The 23,417-nt window shown below is 42.3% G+C and overlaps 1 protein-coding gene and 2 long non-coding RNA genes across 3 annotated transcripts in view; 1 reads left to right on the top strand and 2 right to left on the bottom strand.

Moving 5' to 3' along the window:
• Window positions 1–2,612: 2,612 nt before the first annotated feature.
• Window positions 2,613–23,417, bottom strand: part of LOC120718778 (alpha-2-macroglobulin-like) — a 32,595-nt gene continuing 11,790 nt past the window's right edge. The window contains exons 9-36 of the mRNA XM_040007487.1: window positions 21,946–22,063; window positions 21,743–21,852; window positions 21,479–21,646; window positions 21,017–21,244; window positions 18,168–18,231; window positions 17,928–18,073; window positions 17,373–17,522; window positions 16,376–16,519; window positions 16,149–16,269; window positions 15,907–16,051; window positions 15,315–15,540; window positions 14,697–14,823; window positions 13,669–13,790; window positions 13,532–13,583; window positions 13,223–13,306; window positions 10,868–11,044; window positions 10,542–10,617; window positions 9,484–9,640; window positions 8,833–8,907; window positions 5,111–5,273; window positions 4,853–5,040; window positions 4,138–4,350; window positions 3,520–3,641; window positions 3,319–3,409; window positions 3,164–3,232; window positions 2,978–3,083; window positions 2,788–2,832; window positions 2,613–2,679 (exon numbers count right to left, since the gene is read on the bottom strand). Of these exons, the coding sequence (XP_039863421.1) occupies window positions 2,795–2,832; window positions 2,978–3,083; window positions 3,164–3,232; window positions 3,319–3,409; window positions 3,520–3,641; window positions 4,138–4,350; window positions 4,853–5,040; window positions 5,111–5,273; window positions 8,833–8,907; window positions 9,484–9,640; window positions 10,542–10,617; window positions 10,868–11,044; window positions 13,223–13,306; window positions 13,532–13,583; window positions 13,669–13,790; window positions 14,697–14,823; window positions 15,315–15,540; window positions 15,907–16,051; window positions 16,149–16,269; window positions 16,376–16,519; window positions 17,373–17,522; window positions 17,928–18,073; window positions 18,168–18,231; window positions 21,017–21,244; window positions 21,479–21,646; window positions 21,743–21,852; window positions 21,946–22,063 (3,480 nt within the window). The 3' untranslated portion in view covers window positions 2,613–2,679; window positions 2,788–2,794. The remainder of the gene's footprint in view (window positions 2,680–2,787; window positions 2,833–2,977; window positions 3,084–3,163; window positions 3,233–3,318; window positions 3,410–3,519; window positions 3,642–4,137; window positions 4,351–4,852; window positions 5,041–5,110; window positions 5,274–8,832; window positions 8,908–9,483; window positions 9,641–10,541; window positions 10,618–10,867; window positions 11,045–13,222; window positions 13,307–13,531; window positions 13,584–13,668; window positions 13,791–14,696; window positions 14,824–15,314; window positions 15,541–15,906; window positions 16,052–16,148; window positions 16,270–16,375; window positions 16,520–17,372; window positions 17,523–17,927; window positions 18,074–18,167; window positions 18,232–21,016; window positions 21,245–21,478; window positions 21,647–21,742; window positions 21,853–21,945; window positions 22,064–23,417) is intronic.
• LOC120718780 lies at window positions 3,635–22,328 on the top strand. The gene is made up of 3 exons (XR_005692557.1): window positions 3,635–3,938; window positions 4,550–4,559; window positions 22,310–22,328. It is a non-coding gene; the product is annotated as an uncharacterized LOC120718780 (long non-coding RNA).
• LOC120718782 lies at window positions 16,626–17,366 on the bottom strand. The gene is made up of 2 exons (XR_005692558.1): window positions 16,920–17,366; window positions 16,626–16,861 (listed from the first exon to the last, which is right to left on the bottom strand). It is a non-coding gene; the product is annotated as an uncharacterized LOC120718782 (long non-coding RNA).

Raw genomic sequence — 23,417 nt, 5'->3', positions numbered from 1 at the left:
GGATTTCTCTTTAGCTTATTGTCCTTTAATGTATTGTTTTGATGAAATGCTTTCATGTTACTTAGTTTAGTACGTCTGGTTCACACCTCATTCACGCTGGGAAACAGACGGTGAGAAACTGGTGAATGTCTCCCAGGAGACGGAGACTTGACCCCAGAGTGGGGGAGATCCACACAGGTGATAGAGAGTTTTTCTGTTTAGAGCTAAGGTGTGAACTGCAACTGTAGAAGCCTTTTGTTCTGTGACTGTGTTTAAAAGGACCTGAACTGTTCATTGTCAGAGAAACCGTTTCTACACACTTCATACTGCATGTGTTCTTTCCCATATTTCTGAAAGAGGAAAAATAGATAAATCATGCAATCGAAACCTGGATTTGCGCGGACTACCCAGAGGGATGCCTCCTACGGCCGTACTGCTGAGCTCAGCTTTGCGGACAAGCGTGTTCACCGTCCGGCCTTTTCCTTGTGGTGCAAAAGTGCTAAACACCGTAAACTAAGGACAGAGTCCTTCCCATGACGGTCCTGAGATTAGGCGTTGAATTCCTGAGGTTTCCCTCCCAGCAGTCCGTCCAAAAAAAATAAAACAACAACAAAAAAAACAACAACTCTTTTCTCTGTCGACAGCTCTTTCTTTCTCACACTTGGATTTTTTTTAAACCAGACCAAACTCTATGGCCAAAGAATTAAAATAAAACAAGATAAAAAAATAAAAATAAAAATTGGGTTTTCACCTGGACCACCTGTAGGGACGCCCCCATTTGCTGGGCCCAGCGTCCATTGTACGAACAAGCGCGTCTGCTGTCCAGCCTTTCTGCCTTTTTTGCTGGTGCAAAAGTGCTAAAAGACCATACACTAGAAGGCTGTTGAGCTTCGAAGGTCCTGCACTTACCACTGCAACAAGAATACCCACTAGAATACCCAAACTGAGTTTCTAGGAACCTGCACCCAATAATTGCAGCAGTAAGGAAGCGAGGCTTTCCCTGTTGGTCCCATTGAAAAATCCTCCCAAATCAAAACATCTCCCCGTTGCAGATCCTTTTCAGTGCCTCTCTTGGTTCTTTTAAAAATTCCTGCATGTGTGAGTCGCTGAAGCACACACCGCGGTTCCCCTTTTTGAAAACAACGGTGGGACTGAGGCCATTTTACCTCAGGATGGCCAGTCACTGCGTGCCCGTGATTCAGCGAAACTCACCAGAGGAATTCTGCCGACAACGCCAAATTGGAAAATTTAACAATAACCTGCAACACAGTCAGTGAGCTTGATTTGAAGTGGGTTTAATAAACACACTGCAATGTGGAGAGAGCATCCCAGTGAAACACCAGGACCATCTCTGAATTGTGGCCACCGCCCTTACATCTTCTATACAGACACACAGACAAAGAACATCCACAGACTCTCACATGTTGGTATATCCCCCCCGTGAGAGGGGGGCTATAGCTCCTCCCTCACAGAAAGAATTATGACCTTGTTTTCTGCTTGGCCATTACCTAAAGATTTACATCCCTGATAAGCAGGAGTCCCACTATCTGTTTAACGTCTCCCATTACAACGGCCTCCCTGTGGTAACTTTCCACATGAATGTAAACTAGTGACAGGAGTGCTCTCACTATGGTAAAGTGAGAAAGTGATATTACTGTAACTAATGAGATGTGATTAAATATGTGATTAATACATGAGAAAAGAAATCCGCCACCACATTATTTAATGGCAAACAATCAAATTGAACTAAACAGTCACAGATTCATGTAGTGACTGTGTGCACAACGTTACAAGACTATTAATAATGTCACATATGTTCCAACAAGCTTTCTGAAACCGATCTTTGTATTTTTCCATGTAACACAGTGGAGTATGAAACATGCACACAGTGTAATAAAACTGTAAAATGATAAAAATGTTTTACAAACAGACTAATTTGTGAGCACAGCCTGTTAGGAGCAGCCATTTACTTGTAGTGCTGAGTATAAATGTACTTGTACCATTAGATGTTATTTGAATGACATCATTGTGTACTTTTAGTGTCATGTACAGTTAGCATTTATGGTTGGCTGTTGTATCCTGTACACTGTTAAAGGTGTCCAGTCTTTGGGGAGGAAACAGCTGTGATGTTGTTCCACTGTCACAAACACACAAGTACATGAAGTACACAAGTGAAAGAGCTTTGTTGGAATCCACAGACACACACACACGTACACACATGTACACACACACACATGTACACACACACACACACATGTTTCTGTCTGTATTTCCGTGGACGTCACTTGCCAGCTGTCACTGAATGTCTCCCACGAGCACGTTTAGCTTTTTTAATGTTTTGCCCACTTGTTGCCCACTTGTTGCCCACTTGTTGCCCACTTGTTGCCCACTGTTGCCCACTTGTTGCCCACTTGCCTTGCCCACTTGTTGCCCACTGTTGCCCACTTGTTGCCCACTTGCACCTTTTTGTTTTTGTCTAAACCTCCTCAAAGACAGAAATGCAGCATGAGGCCAGTCTCAGCGGTGCATTCACAGCACTATATTTTCCATTCTGCCGATTATTAATAATGAAGCCTGTTATTAAAGAAGCATTAATAATACTGGAGCTGTTAACACACACGCTTACACACATGTGAGCAGAAAAAGTATCTTTATTCAAATGCAGGTTTAAACCTCAGGACCAGCCACAGCTTCTTCAAACTGTGAGACGAAGAATACAAGTTAGTAAAAGCTCAAAGTTCTTTGCATTGATGCTGTGAACATGAACGTGTGTGAAAGGTGTCCTTGTGTGTTGTTACAGCTTCGTACCTGCAGCTCACGAGACAAACATGTATTGGGTCTCAGCCTGGTCACCTGACAGAAACATGGTAGAAAAACATGAACGTGTCATTTCTCTGAGTCACTGATGGAAACATCAGCTTGTATGAACTGTTCAGTCTGATGGATCCTCTGAAGTGTGTCAGTGTGCTGTTGGAGTAAAGCTTAGTTAGACTTGGACCTGGTTGGTAGTAGTCATAGATCTTGACCACGGCTGGCTTCAGGTTGTCCACTGGGAGCTCCTGGATGATCTCTAAGCTGTGGTTGATGGGTGTGTCCTTTGATAACTGGACGAGACAGAAACAATCGCAGACACAGTTTGTCCCAAAGATCATCATCTGGTGTCCCCACGGTGACTTTCACTTACCTCCTCTAAGTACACCAGAACGTGATCCTCCTTTTGCTCAACACGACTCACCAGGAGGCCACGTTTGAGCTGCGAGGAGATGACATCATTTTATTATTATCCTCACAATTATCACATGAGATGCACTCGTTGGTAGAATCTGTCTAATTACTCACACTCTTCAAAGACTCGGGGTCTGGGGAAAATCCAGAGAGCATTTTGATGTCCAGGATCACCATGTTTGTAGTTTCCTCCTTTCCACTGTACCTGTGTTTGAACAGTGTGATTATACTGACCTGTGTGCACACTTGCTTTTCATCTACCAGCAGTTCCTCCACACGGGTAAAGAGCGCTCCTCTAGCCTGTCACATACTTACAGTGATTGTATTTGCACAGTGAATTTGGGTCGAGCAGATTCACTGGTGTTGACCTCTAGATGGACTTTCACACTGAGAGTGGTGACATCAGCAGGTGTTGGGATGTTGTAGGTGGCAGAAATCTGGGAAACACACTTGGGTCACGTGTGGAACAGAACTAATCACACCTCAATGCACCCTGCTGTCACTGTTCTACACCATGACACATATTAGCACACATACTTTTATAGTCATACCTATATGTCTATATTCATCTTAATATGAGCATCTCTGTTATATCTACACTCATTTTATACGAGTGCTTGATGTTTGTTGTATATTTGCTGCTATGACAACTCAGTTTCCCTCTGGGATTAATAGTTTCCCTGATTCTGATACAGACAGAAAGTTCATTTATTTTTGCTCAGTTCTCCAATTGAGTTTAAAATAGCATTGTACTCTCTACAGTTATTACTGCCAGGTCTAATGTCTTTATTGTGTATGACAATACATGTGCAAGATGAGCTTTATTGCATGTGACAATGCTAATGCTCTCTAAAGTTGTATAAGGAAAAATAAAAAGAAGAAACCCTTTCTCTGACATCAACCAGGAGCTTCTCACGTGATGCTGTCACTGACCTGCACCGAAGCACATGCAGTGCCCTTCACCTCCAGCCTGTATTTTCCTGACACGTCCTGCAGCGCCTCCTCCTGGTAGAGCAGTTTGTTGCCCTGATTTACATCAAACGTCAGCTGACTGCTGGGAGCCTGAACTGTCACTGTGCTCCAACCTTCAGCACTGAACGCCAGAGTGGAGTAGAGAGCCAGAGCCTGAAGAGCCACCACCGTGTCCTACAGGATGGATTCATTGTGGTTAACACACACAGCATATGTCTCCATATTTCATGGGCTTAAGTGGAATAGACATTAAGTTAAAACGGCCTGTGCCACTTTGAGACCCTCTCACAAAAGAGATCCTTAATCTCAAGTTTTCCAAAGTTCACTTCCTGGTTAAATAAACGTTAAACAGGTTAAAATATCTTTAACTGAGAATTATCAAAGTATAGAAATTACAGGTATAAACTCGCAGGTGATCTGTTATTTACAGGCTGTTACGTGTAGTTGGTACAGAAGTCTGAGGTAACATTGCTATTCTGTTAAAACAATGAATTTTTAGACAAAACTTAAATGTCATATTCTAACTAAAGAATAAAAACTTCTCTGCCTGGCTAAAACAAATCTGTTTTACATATCTGATAGAAAACTGAAAGCTTCAGTATTATTTCTTCTGTCCCTGGTTTTGTCCAAGACTGTACTCAAAGATGAGCTTCATGCTGTTCGGGTGGTGTCGTACCTGAGTGGAGGAGAAGCCTCCGTAATAGTTCTGCTGCCCAGTCAGCCACCTGATAATACCAGAGGCATATCCCAGATCCTCAGCAGTCGGGGAGGCGCTGAGTTTGGCCAACAGCACATAAGAACTGATCTCCACTGACAGGGAGGCTGATGTTTCTGCTGCTGTCTGAGACCAGTAGAGGAAACCTCCTACAAACACAATAACAGTCACAGTGATGCTAATAAAGCCTGAATGATGTCCTGCTAAAGGATAACTCACCTTCCCTCACTGCAACTGTGTCTAAGTGCTGCAGAAGGTGAGCTCGGGTCTCCACGTCTCCTGCCAGAGTGAACACATAGGCCAGCAGAGCTGTAGTGTAGGTGTTGCTCAGGTCACTGAGAGACTCCTTGAGACAAGCCAGGCTCTTGTTCATCACAGGATCCTTTAAAAGATCAAAACAAAGAACTTCAATGGACAAACAGAAACCTTCTTTCATTAAACCCAGTGTGAGAAGAATAGGAGGCAGAGTTCCTGATTCAGTCACTCAAAACATCAGCGTGATAATAGAAAACACAGCAATTAGAGGAAAGTACAGATCAAGCAAAGACTGGAGCAATCTTCTCGTAGTATTTACAACATAAAGAACATATTGAAAAAACACTGTACAGGTTGGGTGGTGATACAAGTCCTTGCTGGTGAGAGTTCAGGTATGTGGATGACACCTGGGTGAAAATCAATTCTCAGGACGTTCCACAATTCACAGCTCACATTAACTCAGTGGAACAACACATCAAATTCACAAGGGAGGATATGAAAAGTGTCAGGTTAGTCTTCTTAGACTGTGAGATTTCCATCAGTAATGGAGGACATTTAAAAGCTGATGTGTACCGTAAACCTAAGCTCCAGCTGATCCAGGAGAGAAGGACAACCGCTGCCTAAGTGAAAACCTGTAGTGATCCCGTATGTGTCAGGAGTATCAGAACAGCTGAGGCACATTTTTTTCTAAACACTGTGTCTCTGTGGCTTTTAAACCCCAAAACACGCAGCAACAAAAATTGGTCCACCCCGACACAAACAGAGTAACATAGTGTACGCTGTTAAGTTCCAGGAGGATTGCCAGGATCTATACATCGGGGAAATCGAACAACCTCTGGCTAAGAGGATGGCACAACACAGAAGAGCCAACTCGTCAGGCCAGGACTCTGCAGTCTGTTCACACCTACAGGCCAGTGGACACTCTTTCAATGATGAGGATGTAACAGCCTGGACAGGGAGGAATGCTGGTTTGAGGGCGGAGTCAAGGAGGCCATTTACGTGAAAAAGGAAAGACCATCTCTGAATCGAGGAGGGGGCATAAGGGTACATCTTCACCATCTTACAATGCTGTGATTGCAGCCATTCTCCAACTCTCTGTGAATGGTACTGATGGCCATTGATCAGTGGTCCTTGATCAGTGGTCTTTGATCAGTGGGTTTTGGTCAGTGGTTGTTGATCAATGGTCATGAGAATTTGCATAATTACGATTAAGGAACTGACCTCCCAGCCCATTGTTCCTTCAGTGGGCTGGTTTCAGTCATTATGCAAATGTACTGTTTATAAGATTGAAACCTGCAGTCAGCTGAGACTGAAGAAGTCACTTGGATGAGTGACAAAACGTTTCTCCCACTGAAAACGTCCAGATGAACAGAATCAACTTTTTGGGGTATATGTAATATATATATTAGATTGTATATTATATTGTTGGTTTATACACTTTTGTGTATGTATGTATATATGCATACCAGCTCGGACGTCGCCCGGATCAACTACTGGAACAAGAAGGCATTGGTGGGCAAGAGATGAAAATAGGGCGTTGTTGGAATGCTACTATACAAGTAACCCTGGTGGAAGGGGCTACATGAATAGGATGAGGGGCCTATGGAATCTTCGATACCCAGCATCCATATTGACGGCGAAAACACTAATAGCTCAGTGTTCCAACATTCGAAAGAAGGGTATTGCTCTCACAGCTAGAGATTGTCGAAGTGCAACACAAATGCTACGGCAAGGGGGAGCCAGGACAACTGGTCAGGGGGGGAGATGTCATCACCGCCACCCGAGATTTGTACCAAGCCCCAAGTGCTATAGTGCGAGAGGAAGTGACCTGAAAGATAGGATCATGGCAAAACTTGAAAACTGGAATCCCTGTAGCTGGTTACCAAGATGTGAAGATCTGCTAGATGATGTAAATGTGATACATACAGCCACGATTATCGAAACTAACAAGCTGATCTACAGTACAGCAGCAGTGATCAGAGAGATGCTTGGCAACAGGTTGAACAGCCACAAGGAGAAGGAGACTAGAGGCTAAGATCAAGGAGGGAGGTTAGCCAACTATCGGAGCTGCAGAAAGGTGTGACAAAGACGGTGCCCAAGAAGAAGTATAGCAAGCTGTCCATGGAAACTGCCAAGCAACGACTAACAGCCTTGGCCAGCACCTTGCCATACACTAGTATGGCTCACGTCTACTGGTGGAAGAAGCTGACTGCACTCCATGAGCATCTGGCAGCATAAATTAACCAGCTGTTAGTTGACGAGAGACACCCAGAATGGATAACTGTAGGGCGGACAGTCCTGAAGGGATCGGTCCCATCGGTCCAATCCAACTGCTGACCAATAACCTGCCTCAGTACCACATGGAAGCTCCTGTCAGACATCATAGTGGCTAAGATGAACAGACACATGTTCCTGTGCCCCACTCATTGGCAAGAATACCAGAGGTGCAAAACACCAGCTACTTGTAACAATCAGCCGAGACTGCCTGGATCAATTACAAGAGGGTCTATGACTTAATGCCCCACAGCTGGATCTTGGAATGCCTAGACCTGTACAAGATCAGCAGGACTCTAAGAGCCTTCATCAAGAACTCAATGGGAATGTGGCGTATAACACTAGAGGCCAACTTCAAGCCCATAGCACAATCACCATCTATCAAGGAGATGCTCTGTCCCTACGGATACTGACTATGGAATGAAGCAGTTGTCAGCCATCTCCTGTATGTGGATGACATCAAGCTGTATGCCAAGAGTGAACGAGACATCGATTCACTGATCCACACCACCAGGATATACAGCAAACGACATTGGAATATCGTTCGGACTGGAGAAATGTAGTCGGATGACAACAAAGAGAGGAAAGGTAGGCAGAACTGAGGGAATCGAACTAAGGCAACATTGCAGACATAGAGGACAGCTACAAGTACTTGGAGATCCAACAGGCAAATGAGAACCACAAAGAGGCTGCTGGGAAAGCTGCTACCACCAAGTACCTGCAGATGGTCAGGCAAATCCTGAGGAGTCAGCTGAATGTTAGAACAGGATCCGGCCTATCAAAACCTACGCCCTGCCCATCATCAGGTACCCTGCTAGCAAAAGGAGGAGATAGAAGCCACTGACATCAAGACAAGAAAGTTCCTAACCATTCATGAAAGGTTTCACCCCAAGTCCCGCATGCTAAATGGAGGGAAGGAGGCCGAGTACTGGTGAGTGTCAGCACCACATTCCAAGATGAAACAACGAATATCCACGAGTACGAGGAAGATGGCCCCAACTGACAGCGTGCTCACTGAATACCTCAGGCAGCAGAAACTCAAGAAAGAGGAGGAAGGTGAGGAACCATCATGGAAGGACAGGCCCCTGCACAGTATGTACCACCAGCAGATAGAGGAAGTAGATGATACCCAGAAATCCTACCAGTGGCTGGACAAAGCTGGACTGAAAGACAGCACAGAGGCACTAATCATAGCAGCACAGCAACAAGCTCTGAGTACAAGATCCATAGAGGCTGGGGTCTATCACACCAGGCAAGACCCCAGCTGCAGGCTGTGTAAAGATGCCCCAGAGACAATCCAGCACATACCAGCAGGGTGCTAGACTGCTGGTTAAACCTAACTCCATGGCTCAGCAGCTCAAACTCTACTCCTTTTTTTGTTGAATACCTTGATATTCTTTGACTCTACTCACATGTTGGGATGTATTCATTTCCAAGAAGGCAGCAGTAACGTACGCACTGAGAGTCACTTCATCAGATACACCACCCTGTCAACAGAAGACATCATAGACACTTTATCATCAGTGCACCAACATTCAGGGATATGAAGACATGAAAATGATTTTCAGCTGCATGTGGTTTTAGTATCATGAATGTCTTGATGCATGTTCAAACATCCAGCTAAACAGATGAACAGGAAGTTGATTTTGTTCATCTGGACATTGTATTTCCAGTGAGATGGATGTTTCTTCACCTCGGGTTTCCAACCTTATAAACAGTTTGTGTAGTCATCTACTAATCAGAAGGTTGGTGGTTTGATTCCCAGCTGCTCCAGCCTGCATGCCAAATATTTGTGGGTAATATACTAATCCCAAGTTGGTCTCTAGTGCATACTTTGTATTTAGTATAAATATGTGTGAATGCTAGATAGAAAGCAGTGCTGGTGTGAATGGAACAAGATGTATGGAAATTATTTCTTAAATAAAATAATAGGATATACTGATGTGAGCTATTACAGTAGGTAGTACAGTGTTTTGCATGTATGCATGACATTATTAATAAAAATTGTTGAATCCACACTGGAGGCTGTTTCCACAGTCTAACAGCGAAGAACTGCAGGTTACCTTCATTCCGTTGTTGAAGAGTTTCCCAGACTTTTGAAAACAGCCATTTTCTTGTTGTTTATGTTGCAGCCAGGTCTTAGACTCTTCGATCTTTCTGGGATCAATAAAGATGAAAGACTGAGCTTTGGCAAAACTTCTTACCACAAACGCAGTCAGCCTGACAGAAAGAAAACAACACTTACACGTCTTACAACGATGGAAATGTTTGGCTGTGAGGTCACATTAAGAGAAAGAAATACTGATCATTATGAAAATAAAGTTGAAATTTCAAGGTTAAATTTGAAAATGTATTTTGAGACAAAAGCAGAAATGTGGATATCACAGTTATTTCAGGACAAACTGCCACGGTTGCTTTCCCCTCTGAATTAGTGAAATCGTACTTCAGACTCAGTTTTAGTAACAAGGAAGGAACTGATGTCATTGTAGCAATAAAAACAGCGTGGCAGTAAGTACAAGTACACTGAAAAGCAGAAAGTGGTGCAGAAAGCTGCATGTGGTTAGATTTGTATATAAGGAAATGGCTGCTAATGTACAGATGCAAGGATACCGATGGTTCCACGCTCGTGGAATAAAGAGGATCTATGCTGTATCACAAGACCACTGATTTATTTCACTACATCTACTCAAGGCATTTTATACAGGGTATAGCAGTCGTTTGAAACAACAATCATTTCAACTGTTTTCTTAGATTTGAATTTGACTTTTTTCACATAACAGTATTAAGACTTTATTATTGAAATAGTATTTAGACTTTTTCTTAAAGTAAAATAACTTTAAGCTTTAAAATTTGACTTTATTCTAATAATGATCAATAACATTTTTATGTGGCTCTAATACTCCTTCCTACCTACTAAATTACACAGTATTAACCAAAAGGTATTGTTAATGTTGGCTTAGTCAAAGGATTAAATGGAGAATTATTTAAAGTATTAGAGGTAGACATGTTTATGTTATTAATGGGTAGTCAAACTTCAAGAAACGCCTTCTGTTTGGTGGGACATTTAAAAACCAGTGTAACCTCTCTGGTTTGTGACATGTTTGATCAGTGATGTTCTCACCAAGTGTTTCCTGGTCCTGTTCCAAATGTGGTGTAAGCACCGTCAGCACTTTTGTAGTTGAGCTGTCTTTGGTATCCTGTAACAACAGGGACGCCATGATCGAGACATTGTTGCTATGGTGATGATTGGACTCCATTTGTTTATGGATCTGCATGTGTACATCGAGATTTGGGAAATTCAATGACTCTTGCTGACAGATGAGGAAAATGACGCATTTGACCAAAAGCTGTGGCTAATGTTCTGCTTCCTGTCGGCTTGTTTCTTGAACCGTGTGTGTTGAAGTGATTCAAATGATTTCCTTCTTAGAGGAAACAATAAAAACTTGCCACTGGTGAGGAAGTTAGTAGCTTTTTCCATGATGGCTGCGGTGAGCTGCTGTGTGCCTTTCAGGTAGTGGAGGATGTAGATGTTGGGGGCCAGGAGAGCCATGTTCTGCTCCCCACATCCATACGGCATCTGCAGCAATCCATCCAGGTTCTTCAGAGCCCGGCCGAGGATGTCACCTGATCAAAAACACTGATTCACTAAAACTAACAAAACTAGCGTAAAACAACTTTGTATTATTGAGTTTACGATTCAACAATACAAAGGAGACGGGGCAAAAACAGCATTCATGGACAAAACCACTGCTGACCAAGAAGAACACAAAAGCTTATCTCACATTAGCTAAAAAAAAACATCTCCATGCTCCACAAGATATTTGGGAGAATATTTTATGGACTGAAGAGAAAACGTTTTGAGTTTTGTGGCATTTGGCTTAAAAGTGACGCATCATTTCATAGAAAGAACATCATACCAACAGTGGTGGTAGCAGTGTGATGCTCTGGGGCTGTGTGGCGTAGGTTTGTCTGCGGCTCAGCTGCAGGGGAGGGGTGGGGCATTGGGTTCAGGTGGTTAGTGACGGAGGAGTCTGGTTAAGGCAGCTGGTGCCCAGTGTTAAATCATGCCTCTGCTGTTTCAGTAGCTCGCCATGACCTGGAGGGAAGAACTCTCTACCAGGAGAATGTCCAGCTATCAATTTGTGCCTTAAATCTAAAACTTGGGCATTTAACCTTCTGGGGTCAGGGTATGATTGGCCGTTTTTGACTACTTTTGATTTTACCTCTATATCTCACCTTTAAAAACTGTTTATCTTGCCTTGTTTGGTATCGTTACTTTCAGCACAGCTTTAAATATCTGAAATTTGAGTTATTTTTTCACTATACCATACTATACTATACTATATTAGCACAATTGATTTAAATTCAGACAAAAAATGTCAAAATCCGAGTAGAAAAAAGTTGTATTTTTTACTGTAAAACCCACAAACATGTTTAACAAATTATTTTCATAACTTGAAATGCAAATAGAAATTGTACATTTCTAAAAAATTATGCACAAGTTTTGCAAACAACAAAGTTATATGGTACTATTTGCCTAAAAATGCAGCCCAGGCCTCAGGCGTTTTTTACATAACCATTTAAGTCTATTTACAGAACAATCAGTTCTGCATCAAATAAGAAGGCACACAAATGATTTGTGTTCAGTATAAGACAGAGGAGAACACCACAGGCCTAAACCCTGCAGGTCTGACAGCACAGCCCGTTCTCACTCCTGAAGCGTAACATGCCGACGTTTTGTCACATCCCGTGGCGTTCCTGAGGAACGCGAAAGGAGACCTTCAGCGTTCTTATGGTACGCGGCAGGTTATGGCTGAAATTCAGTGCAATGACGCTCCCGCCCTAAACTAATAAACTAATAAATGAAATCATCTTTTACAAGTTTTAAAAGTTGAATACGGTTTTTACTTTTACTTGAACATGAGGTCTCTTTTATTTTCTGTTGTTTTCGTAATTTGCCTTTTTAACAAAGCTTTTGTCAGGGTCCTGGGTCTGAGTAACCCAGGATCCCTGAGCAGTTATGAATTATATTATTATTATTATTATTATTATTATTATTATTATTATTATTATCTGTATTTTGGTGTTGCTGGTTGTCCTCATGCTGGTAGATGTGTGTGTGTGTGTGTGTGTGTGTGTGTGTGTGTGTGTGTGTGTGTGTTTATGTCTGCGGGTGTGCTTGGAGGATGGAGCTCAGCCACCTGCAGGCCTGAGGGGTGTGGCCCTGCGGAAGGACTGGCCACACCCGAAGCCACACACCTGCCGCTGATCAGGGCTCGTTGGGGGAGCTACTTAGGAGAGTCTTGGAGCTCCCACCGACGCGGGATCATTGCATGAGACTCCACGTTAGTCGTCCTGTTACTGAGTTAGTGTGTGTGTGTGTGTGTGTGTGTGTGTGTGTGTGTGTGTGTGTGTGTGTGTGTGTGTGTGTGTGCGTGTGCGTGTGCGTGCGCATGCATGCCCGCAGTTGTATGTGTCCTGACGGCTGCGTCTTTTGTTTCCCGCAGGAGCAGCGTGGAAGACACGAGAGCAGCGAGCACCGGGGGGTGCTGACACGGGGAGCGGAGAGAGCACAGAAACACGGAGTATTCACGGGGAGACACGACACGGGAGTCTGGGAGAACACGGGGATTTATTGTTACTTTGTTTCACTTTGTAAATAAACACTGTCTATACATAGAGCACCGCGCCTGGGTCCTCCTTCCCCACTCCTTCCACGGTGTGCCATGCCATACCGTGACAGCTTTAACCTGCCATATTTTATTTGGCTGAATAAAATTGAGATGAAATGATGAGGTTTACCCAGGACTGATACAGAAGTGCGGGCAGATCCTTCTATCACATTCTCAGGCAGATGTATCTCTGCTTCCTCCGTCAGCGGGCTTCCTGTGTACAGACACAACAAACGTCCAATCAGGAAGTCACGACTACAACAGAGTTACTGTTCAAAGTCACCAGGTGGCCTGATCTTCAGCACATATCGTTACATTTTGTGAAAGTAAAAGATGAAAATTTGGCACATTTTATGTACACAGTGCACTCCACTGCTAACTTTGAGCATTTAGGTCATTTCTTTATTTAAACTTTGTAACTGATGGACATCACACTGACCTTTTGGACAAAGAAGCCAGTTGTACGTCTTTGTCGTCTCACTTCCCTCGGCCTGAGGAAAAGTATCTTTAAAATGAGTAACAATTGAAATTTTATGAGTAAAAGTGTTTTTCTCGTCTGGTATTTATGACACTGACCTTCACTATGAGAGATTTGGTGACCACGTCGATGCGACCTCTGTCTGGTACGCTCACAACCTCATTATCGCATGACACATGGGACGCTACGGCCTCAGCAGACACAGTCACATTCACAGCCCCTAAAAGCAGCAGCACAGGTCACCTTCTTCGTCTCTCCATTAAAATAAAGGTTACCGAGGTTATTTTACAGATTTTGTAGAAACTAGAAGGAAATGTGTTGGGACAAAAGGAGGCGGTTAACTGTGATCACACTAGATCTACATCTAGATTTAATGTTGGTTCTAAATCGAAGGTAAGATCAATTACAATTGGAAATTTTACTGCATCAGGCATGAAAAACATGAGCTGAAACAAACAGTCCAAAATGATGTCAGGGTTGCTGCTGAGTCCTGCTGGAGGCCAAAGTACTGCAAATCATAAGGTCTAATTAAGATTAAGAAGAAATCATTTGCATGGCAATGCAACTGCAAACAGTCTGTTCTAATGATACTGACCAAGGGAAGCATGCATAATGAATTGAAAGGAAGGTTTCAAAATGACTTGTAATTGGCTAAGACAGCTGCATTAAGTAAAGCATGAGGATGGAGGCAGCTGCTGCCCTCAGACTGGAGGTATAGACGTTCTGCCCCACTCCCTACAACCCCCACGTTTAGCCTTCCAAACACAGGGGTTATATTCTTGGTTTACCTCGATTTGCAGCTGGATTTGACTGTCTACATGTCCTAGCTCTACACTGCACACTCACTGTCGTCTAATGCACACACAGCTTTCTAAATTCCATGAATATAGCTTATTGGGTCTCAGATTCTCTCATTTCATTATGATAACTTATATTTCAGCAGTATTTCTCACATAGTGTTTTTATAATTGCTCTTTATTGTTTTAATCTCCATTTATTCTATTTAGCCATCTTATGTGGATTCTTTTTAAGTCACTTCCTGCTTCTGGGTGCTGCACTTGGGTCGTACTCAGCCTGCCACACAGCGGTTTCCTGGCAGTGTGGAGGACCAAAGCCTGATTCTCACCTAAGGCTGTTGGGATCATGGTCCACCTGAGAGTCTTGCGCTCGTTGGCACACAAACAGGATGTGTACAGATCACCAGAGAGAGGCGTGAGGGTGTAATCTGAGGATGGCCCAGGAGTGACAGTAACCTGTACGAGGAACACAGACATGGCTACATTTAAACCTGAGTTCAAATGTGAACACATTTTTAAGCATCTAAACGAATGCACAAGTTTGATGTTATGAACTCATGATCAAAGTAGACCTCCATTTTACGTGGATACTTTAATCACTCCCTTCCTAATCGTTTCCCTCCATCTGTTTTCTTACAGCCTCCACACTAAACTCTGTTCTACAAGGTGCATGAGCGCACAAAGAAAGCTAGAGGAGGGCTGGTAGTGTAAAGACATGTGATTGGGCAATCCTGGTGTCAGTGTTTGCAGGTGAGCTTGCAGGTGTTGGTGAGTAGAGGCCCTTCAAGAACGGCCTGCATCCTGCATGGTTATATTGCCAAAGAAAATATATTTTCTATTGTATTTTAATAACTATGATATAAATTTTGCTTAGAAAGTCATCTTTTCAGTATGGTTTTCCTTGGCTATGAACAGACATGTATCTAAACACTTTAATCATTCATTACCATGATGCAGCTGGTCAGGTAGTTAAAGACAGTTGCCCTCAGTTCAAAGTGCTCCCCCCGGATGATGGAGTAGGGCATGGTGAGTTCAAGGAAGAAAGGTTGGAAGACTTTCATTTCTTTACGAGGAGCCAAACCAAAACCCTGAGAGGACAAACAGAAAGCCTCCGTCTCCCAGGTGGTGATGGTGTCTGGGACAGTCAGGGACACGCCCCTTTTTCCATCGTCTCTGAAGCAGCAGATACACACAAACACATTCTGTAACATAATCAAACATGTTTTTATGTCTGTAAATTACTTGTATATCATAGTTACATCCTGCAGTGTGAGTTACTTGAATATGTTGCATTGACAAAGTAAAAGAGCTCCACGTTGCTGATGACAGTGAAATAATGTATCCCACAAAACTTTAAATATGACAAAACATCAGCCTGAAGCATCAAAACATGCTCAAGAAAAAACTCACAGTTATTCTATTTTCATGTTTTTCATGTGTGCAAAGACACAGCAGAAAGTTCACATGGGTTTCTAAATGTGATCGTATAAACTCTTTAAAATGTAATATGCACCAGATCTCTTCACAACAGATACTTACCCAACTTCCACCAGATCCCAGATCCACGTCTCAGGGAAGAAAGAGCGAGCTGTCTCTATTGGAGCAGCTTCAGGAGGAAGATGCCCAGCAGATCCCAGACCAGGACCAGAAGAAGATGTCTTGTATAGAACATTTGGAACCATATCTAAAGAAAAGAAAGGAAAATAATTACCGGTTTTCTTTTTGGTGAATACAAAGAAAATTTGTATCAAAAACACAACGCAAACAAGCAAATGATTCACCGTAGGAGACAAGATAGTTATAATGGTAGACACCAGGGCCATCATGGTAGACTTTTCCTTTGAACTTGAGGCATGAAGGCAATCGAATAAGCAAGTTTGTCGCCATCTTCAGTCCGACTTTCTAGATATTTCAGCAGCACACAAAGATCAGCAAAAACTGGTGCAACAACAGAAACTATTGTATTTACGTTATGTTTGACGGACTCACAGGTATACTTGTATGATACCTGGAAAACTGCATAGGCGTCATTTTGCTCTTGACTGGGGTACGGCAAAACATATCTTTTTGGTCTCACATTAAGGCAGTCTGTAGCATCATGAACCTCATACGGGATACCTGAGGATTTCTTGAGTGGGAGCAAGTCAAATATCTGAAAAGAAAAGTGCAGTTCAGCAAAACCTCCAAACATTTTTAGTCCTATGAAGTTTTGACTGATCTATCATGATCATGGTCACATTTGGTCCACATATTTGTTAAACTCTTAAATGAAGTACTGGTGTAAATATTAGAACCGATTAGGTTCAAATGAACTGCTAGTTTACCTAAGAAGGGTTCTTAAAAGATAAATAAATAAAAATGATGGAGTCAGCAGTAAGCCTCCACAGATATGAGGTGTTGTAGTTGAGGGATCTTACAGAAGTTGTACAATTTCTCTATAAACTGTTCGTTCTTAGTGACTTATATGGTAAGTGTTCTCCATTTGAAGCTGTCTCTGTAGCTCCTTTACCTCACCAAGTCTCACTTTTTTCAAGTTTTGCTGTATGTTTAACATCAACAAACACTCGTGTATTTGAGCAGTTTTGATGTAAAGTTGAAGTCGTCTCAATAAAGCAGACACTGACTGGCAGGTGATGCACTTACAGATTGTTGCATGGTTGAATTATTTGCTAAAAAAAAAGTCATGATCCTGGATTTATCTCCATTTTGAAATATTAATTTGCCCAAAGGGAATTAATTTTATAAGATTAAAATATTGCTGTCTGCAACCACATGAGCAACAAGCACGGTACTTACTTACTAGTAATAGTAGTAATAACACTAGTTTGCTTTAAGACAAACTCAGCATTTGACTGTTTAAAACAGTTCAATGTACGACTGCCCAAAGAATACTTATCAGGACACAAGTACCAGAGCAAAGGCCTGAGCTGCTGGTAACTCACGACACTACGGGCTCTGGAAATAAGGGATGTGTCCACCTCACTGGTGTTAATATCAGCAGTTACCTTATCTGCATCCAGAGTCTTCCCAGGCTCCTTGATGAGAACGCTCTTGTCGATGGCGCTCACACCACACAGAGAACGTGGCAGGGCCGTCACCTGCATGTTGGTCTCTTCACCTGGGACGGCTGAAGACGGTGAAAACTCCACTGACACCTGACACACACAAAACACCCGTAGAAGTTACTGTGATGAGTCCCCACTCACTGCTGGCTAAATGTGCTGCTTCACTGTGGTGAGTGACAAATCATGAGTCCCATGAGATGGCTGTACACTACATTGGACACTGTATGAATCTGTGTCAGTGTTAGATAGGTAGGACTTACATCATCATTGAAAAGGTGCTTGTATAAATGGTAGTGAGCGGGTCATGAGGTCATATAAAGAAGCAATCTGAGTCCTCAGGTAGAGTAGAAACAGCTGTGCAACAACCAGTCCACAACAACCAGTATATGCTAGAAATCCTCAGGTGATTTAGCTAAGTGAATTTGACTTTGATTTGAACAACATGGCATGACTGCAGACACCAAACACACAGCACACCTCTAGAATTACACTCACCTTGTTGCTGAAGCATTTGTCAGTAGAGAAGTCAGCACTGTGGGCAATTACATCCTCACTTGGCAGGACGGCATAAGCCACAACCTGGAACTCTGGAGCCATCTCAGGAGACACTCTGACTTTAAAGGACACCTGGCCCTCATTCACTGAAACACAGGTCCAAACATGCATCCACAGATCAACAAAACAGACCAACGTCAATGCTTGGCTGTGGCATTTGTGGAAATATGGGGATTTTACCTGATCTATCTTGCACTTCAACCTGTTTTTGTCCTTGCATGGTGACAGCTCCTCTGGACAACACCTGGAAGACAGAAATCATTTAAAAACAAGAATGAACTAGCACTGATATCTGTGGACATCACTACCAGTGAAAGGTTTTGACACCTTTTAATTCAATGTGTTTGAATTAAAAGGTTAAGAGACATCCAGATTCAAGGGGAAGCAAATTTGGATGTCATCAGCATAACAATGAAAGGGAATGTTGTATTTCCTAAATATAGGAATAAAAATAAAAAAGGCAGCATGTATGAGGAGAACAGAGCTGGACCCCAAACAGAGCCCTGTGGCACACCACAACACACAGGGGCAGAGGAAGAGGGGTATTGCCCAACAGCAACAGAACATGAGCTCTCTGACAGGTTTGATTTAAACCATGATAAAACTGAGCCTTTAAGACCAACAACGTGCTTGAGTCTCCATAAGAGAATGTTGTGATCAGCTGTGTCAAAGGCAGCAGTCAGATCTAAAAGGACTAAAACAACAGAACAACCTGAGTCTACAGTTATAAGAAGATCATTAAAAACTCGTAAAAGTGCAGTCTCAGGACGAGATTTAAAACCAGACTGGAATGCTTCACAAATGCCACAAACATCTAAAAAGGTCGGACGTTGCTTGAAAACAACTTTTGCCAAAATTGCGGACATAAAACAGAGTTTAGAAACTGGCCTGAAGTTAGAAAGAACATTGGGATCAAGATTTTTCTTCTTAACCCTTTAAGACCTACCATAGAACCAAGTCCGCCAGAGCTTATATTATATTTTTACATGCTGTGGAGCCATTTTTGGGAGCATTCCAAGTTGATATACATCAATACAACCATTATAGCCCAAATTTTAATAATATGCATGCATTAAGTGCATAGTAATTACATAAATTGCAAAAAAGTGCAATTAACTAAAAAAAAAATTGAAAATTGTTTTTGTTTTTTTTAACATATATTTCTAGTTAGAGAAATTTAAGAGGCTTATCCCTCAAAACTGTAAATACAAAAAAGTTGCACAAACTAGTTTCCCACCACAGGAAATATATTTTGTGAGTGTGACTATGAGTGTCTTCATAGTTTTATTTTTGAAATACACCAATTTTCATATACTGCAGGAAAAAACGAAAATAAATATTATGAAAAAACTTATGAAAAAACTTATGAAAGAATTATGAAAATAACAGCATGTGCATCAAAATAAACTATTTCCAGCAGTGCAATATGAGTCCTAAGCATCCCAGAAACGACACAGAAAAGCATGAAGTCAAACATAACTTTTAAAAACACCAGTATAGGCTCATGAGGCCTTGATGGTAAAAAACTACATTTCCGCAAAATGACATCACTTCTGGTTTCGGGCAGGACATGGTGGACATGTGATAGTTCATGCTGATGGACGTAGGAAGTGTTACAAACAGCTGATTGGATCGGCAAAGCGTGTTTCTGGAATATTATGTTTTTTATGCAGTTTTTGCAAAGCTTTATGTGGAAGGAAACCGTGACCGAGGACAAGCTGATGGCATAAGATGTAAGTACAACTCCTCTGGTTTCATATGCAAAAAAATGATTGCGCTAGCTCACGTGGTTGCAGAGCTACCGGGATTTAAAAATAGTTACGCAAAATGGAGCGTGTCCGCTCCAACCGGGTTTAAAGGGTTAATAATGCCTCTGATGTCTTTTTTGTTGTGAGATTTGAAGATTCGTGTGCTGAGGTGTTTTTTCTGTTCTCAAACCGATCTCCCTTTAAGGGCTCAGTCTGGGTGGGTCTTTTTTCTCCTCGTCTTTCCTCGTGTAAAATGGTAAATGGCCTGTATTTGTATAGCGCTTTTACTAGTCCACTAAGGACCCCAAAGCACTTTTCACATTCAGTCATCCGCCCATTCACACAATAGTGGAGGCAAACTACAGTTGTAGCCAAAGCTGCCCTGGGGCGCACTGACAGAAGCGAGGCTGCTTTGTTGCACCATCGGCCACTCTTGAATACTGTTGACGGACTACTGCATATAAAACTGTTCAGTTAATACTAATTTATATCAGTTGATATAAGGACAAAGATAATGTAAATATGGTTATTTTTTCATGTTATATTAATGGCTTTATGTTACTTAAGATAACTGCAATCTATACATCACTGATTGGCTAGCAAGCCTTTTGTGGGATGGATTAGTAGTGTCCTGGGCGGGTCTTTTTTCTCCTCGTCTTTCCTCGTGTATTGTGTATTTCCATTGTTCTACCTCTTCTGACCTGTCGTCCCCATGTGATGTTTGTGCAATGTATGTATGGCTGGAAGGGTAAGATGGCGCTGGAGTGCTGGCAGCCTTTAACCCAATTTCCTTCTGGGTCAATAAAGGTCATCAATCAATCAGTCAAAAGTGCAGGGGACACAGGAAAAGCACAATAACTATAATGAGAGCTAGAATACAAACAACTTTAACTGAGAGCAGAACCCAGATGACTAAAACTAAGAAGGCCTTAGAATTTAAATACTTAACAGAGAGAGAAAACTAAGGATATCATGAACAAAGGACCAAACAATGAGGCTAATTACTAAGCTGACAGAAAATAATGAGGGACAAAGCACAGGGACCAGACATGAAGTCTGTGATTCAGGAGACAGACGCCCTCCCTAGTTTTACGTTTTGATAAACCATATAGTTTGGGCTGAATCAGTATTTATGCTGAAATAGATCGAGGCTGCTGGATTCTAATGATGGACTGAGAGTGTCTTCTTCAGTTAGGATGGGTTTTACAACAGTAGTTTTTTAGCAAACACACAAAAAGTCTGGTCATGTTCAACTTTGTAGTAAACCCAGAGATAACTCACCAGATAAATGACATCCACAGACCCCGGAGACTCTCCCACTATAGTGTAGTTTACTGATATGTCTTCTTCTTCATCACAAGGAAGTGATTTATCCTTCTTCTGTACCTCTAGAGAGCTGATTGTTTTAATATCAGGAGAAGACGGCTGGGACATGGATAATGTGTGAAATCCCCTGTCATAGTATGCAGTTCTGTATCCTGGGTAGCCCAGTGTTGGTGTCAGGCTTGCCTAGTTGGGGATAGGAAACAAAAATTAAAAAACTTGATCTACAAATAACATTGGACAACGAGGCTTTATAAGCAAGGCAAAGGTGGAGGAAGATGAGTCATAAACTGTTTCAGGATTGCAGCTTACTACTGTGGGAGGTATTTGGACATTTGCAGCCTATCAGAAACCAATTGTGGCTTCATGCTGCTGTCATGGCTGCATCAAATTACACATTGTTTCAGTGTGTCAGCTCACATGGAGTTGGATATCCTGGTCAAAGTTATCAGTGCTGAAAGAAAATGAGGCCACACCGTTGCTGTCAGTTGTCAGATTTTGTAGTGAGCGTGTTTGCCACATTTGTCCCGTGAACAGGTAGACCGGTGCGTCACAAACTGGTGTATTATTGTGGTACACTGCTCTGACCTGTTGAAAAGCACAAAGCTCTATCAGTGGAAAATACAAACAATTTAAATGTGCTTTGTACGACAAACTGAGCTGAAAACAACATGTTAGGCTTACTTTTCCTTCCACATTAGATCCCCGTTCCCAAACCTTGGGCACGTTAATGAAAGACACTTTTCCAAGGACGTAAGAAATCGTGACTCTCTTCTCTTGAGGGAGTGAAACACCTGAATGTGAAAACGTTCATGTTACAATCCTGTGAATGCCTTTTTGGTTAAATACACATCGATGTGTCATTATAAAGAAATAAAAAACCTTGCCTGTTCCCTCTTCTTCAACTTTGGCCCTGATATCCAGAACATCATGAAGCACCTTTTGGTCCATTTTAGTAAAAATTGACATGTTGAAGGAAACAGTTGCACAGCCAGTCTTGTCTGCCTGGAAAGAACAATAAAGAAAGAAAATCACTGATACAAGAATAAACCAAAATTAGAATCAAATCTCATTCACAATCGAATCTATAAAATATATTAAAAGTTCAAACTAGAGATGGCACGATACCACTTTTTTATGTCCGATACCGATATCATAAATTTGGATATCTGCCGATACCGATATGAATCCGATATAGTGTTTTTAATCAATAAAACTGTTTTTTTAATATCTTGCTGCATTTTGTATAAGTTCAAACTCAAATTTAAATAAACAACAACACTAAAGCTATTCTGTTATATCAGTATGTAAAAAATACACTGCGCCCAAAACATTTCATAGTTCAGCAACACTGATCCTCAACAACATCCTCCCTATTCTGGTATTTTAAAGAGTACTTAGCAGAAATATTAAGCAACCTAACTAATAGGGTTGCAAACTCCCAGCAAAAGAAAAAAAGGAACCACCCCCCACCCTCCACCTCATGGTGCTTAATCGACGTAATCAACTTTAGCTTGATGCAGGGTGAAAGAAAATACACAGAAATAAATTATTTTTCAAGAATAATTAAATAGATTCAACATCTTTCTTCAACAGAACTGCAGACTGCACAGATGGTATCTTCCTAAAGGAAAAAAAAAAGTACTATAGCTTACTAGTGTGTACTATGTCAGGGTTCCTGGGTCGTTGACCCAGTGATTTCAGTTTGTTCATGTTCAGTTTAGTTCGCCACATTAATGTTCTCACTTCCTGTTTTTTCCCCGTGTCAGCTTGTCTCTCGTGTCATTAGTCAGATTATGTTCAGCCCTGTACTCACCTGTTTCCAATCATTGTCATCATTCAACCTGTGTATTTAAGTTCCTCGGTTTCACCAGTTCTTTGTCGTGTCATTGATGTTACGTTGTCCTTCCCGTGTGTTCCCTCAGTTCAGTCAGCCGTTCAGTTGTCTAGCCAGTCAGTGTCCGTTCACCCTCTGTTCACCCACTCCCTATAATAAACCTTCACCTACCTGCCAGTCCTGCGTTTGGGTTCCTTCTTCCTCGCCTCCACACAACGCCTGACAGAATGACACGACCCGTGCCACGAAGACACGATTGGAACCCAGCGGACTCGGACCTCTACGAGCGGCAGGAGGTAGCGCTCTCCTTGTGGGCGGAAAAGCTCAAGGAGAAACAGCGGCTCTTCGCGGAGCGAGAGCACATCTTCGAGGGTACTCGCCTGGCTCTGGGCGGACCTCGGAGACACCGCGTTCTCCCACCTGCTGCCTCACCTGCACCGGAGCGTCTGCCGCGGAGAGTGGACGTTTCGCGCTGCGCTTCAGCGGCTCCCTCTCTCGCGAGTCCGCTCCTCGCTCACACAT

This window comes from Simochromis diagramma, unplaced genomic scaffold (assembly GCF_900408965.1).
Source record: "Simochromis diagramma unplaced genomic scaffold, fSimDia1.1 OVJJ01000674.1, whole genome shotgun sequence".
NCBI classification, from domain to species: Eukaryota; Metazoa; Chordata; class Actinopteri; order Cichliformes; family Cichlidae; genus Simochromis; species Simochromis diagramma.
This window is presented reverse-complemented; position numbering and strand designations above follow the sequence as displayed.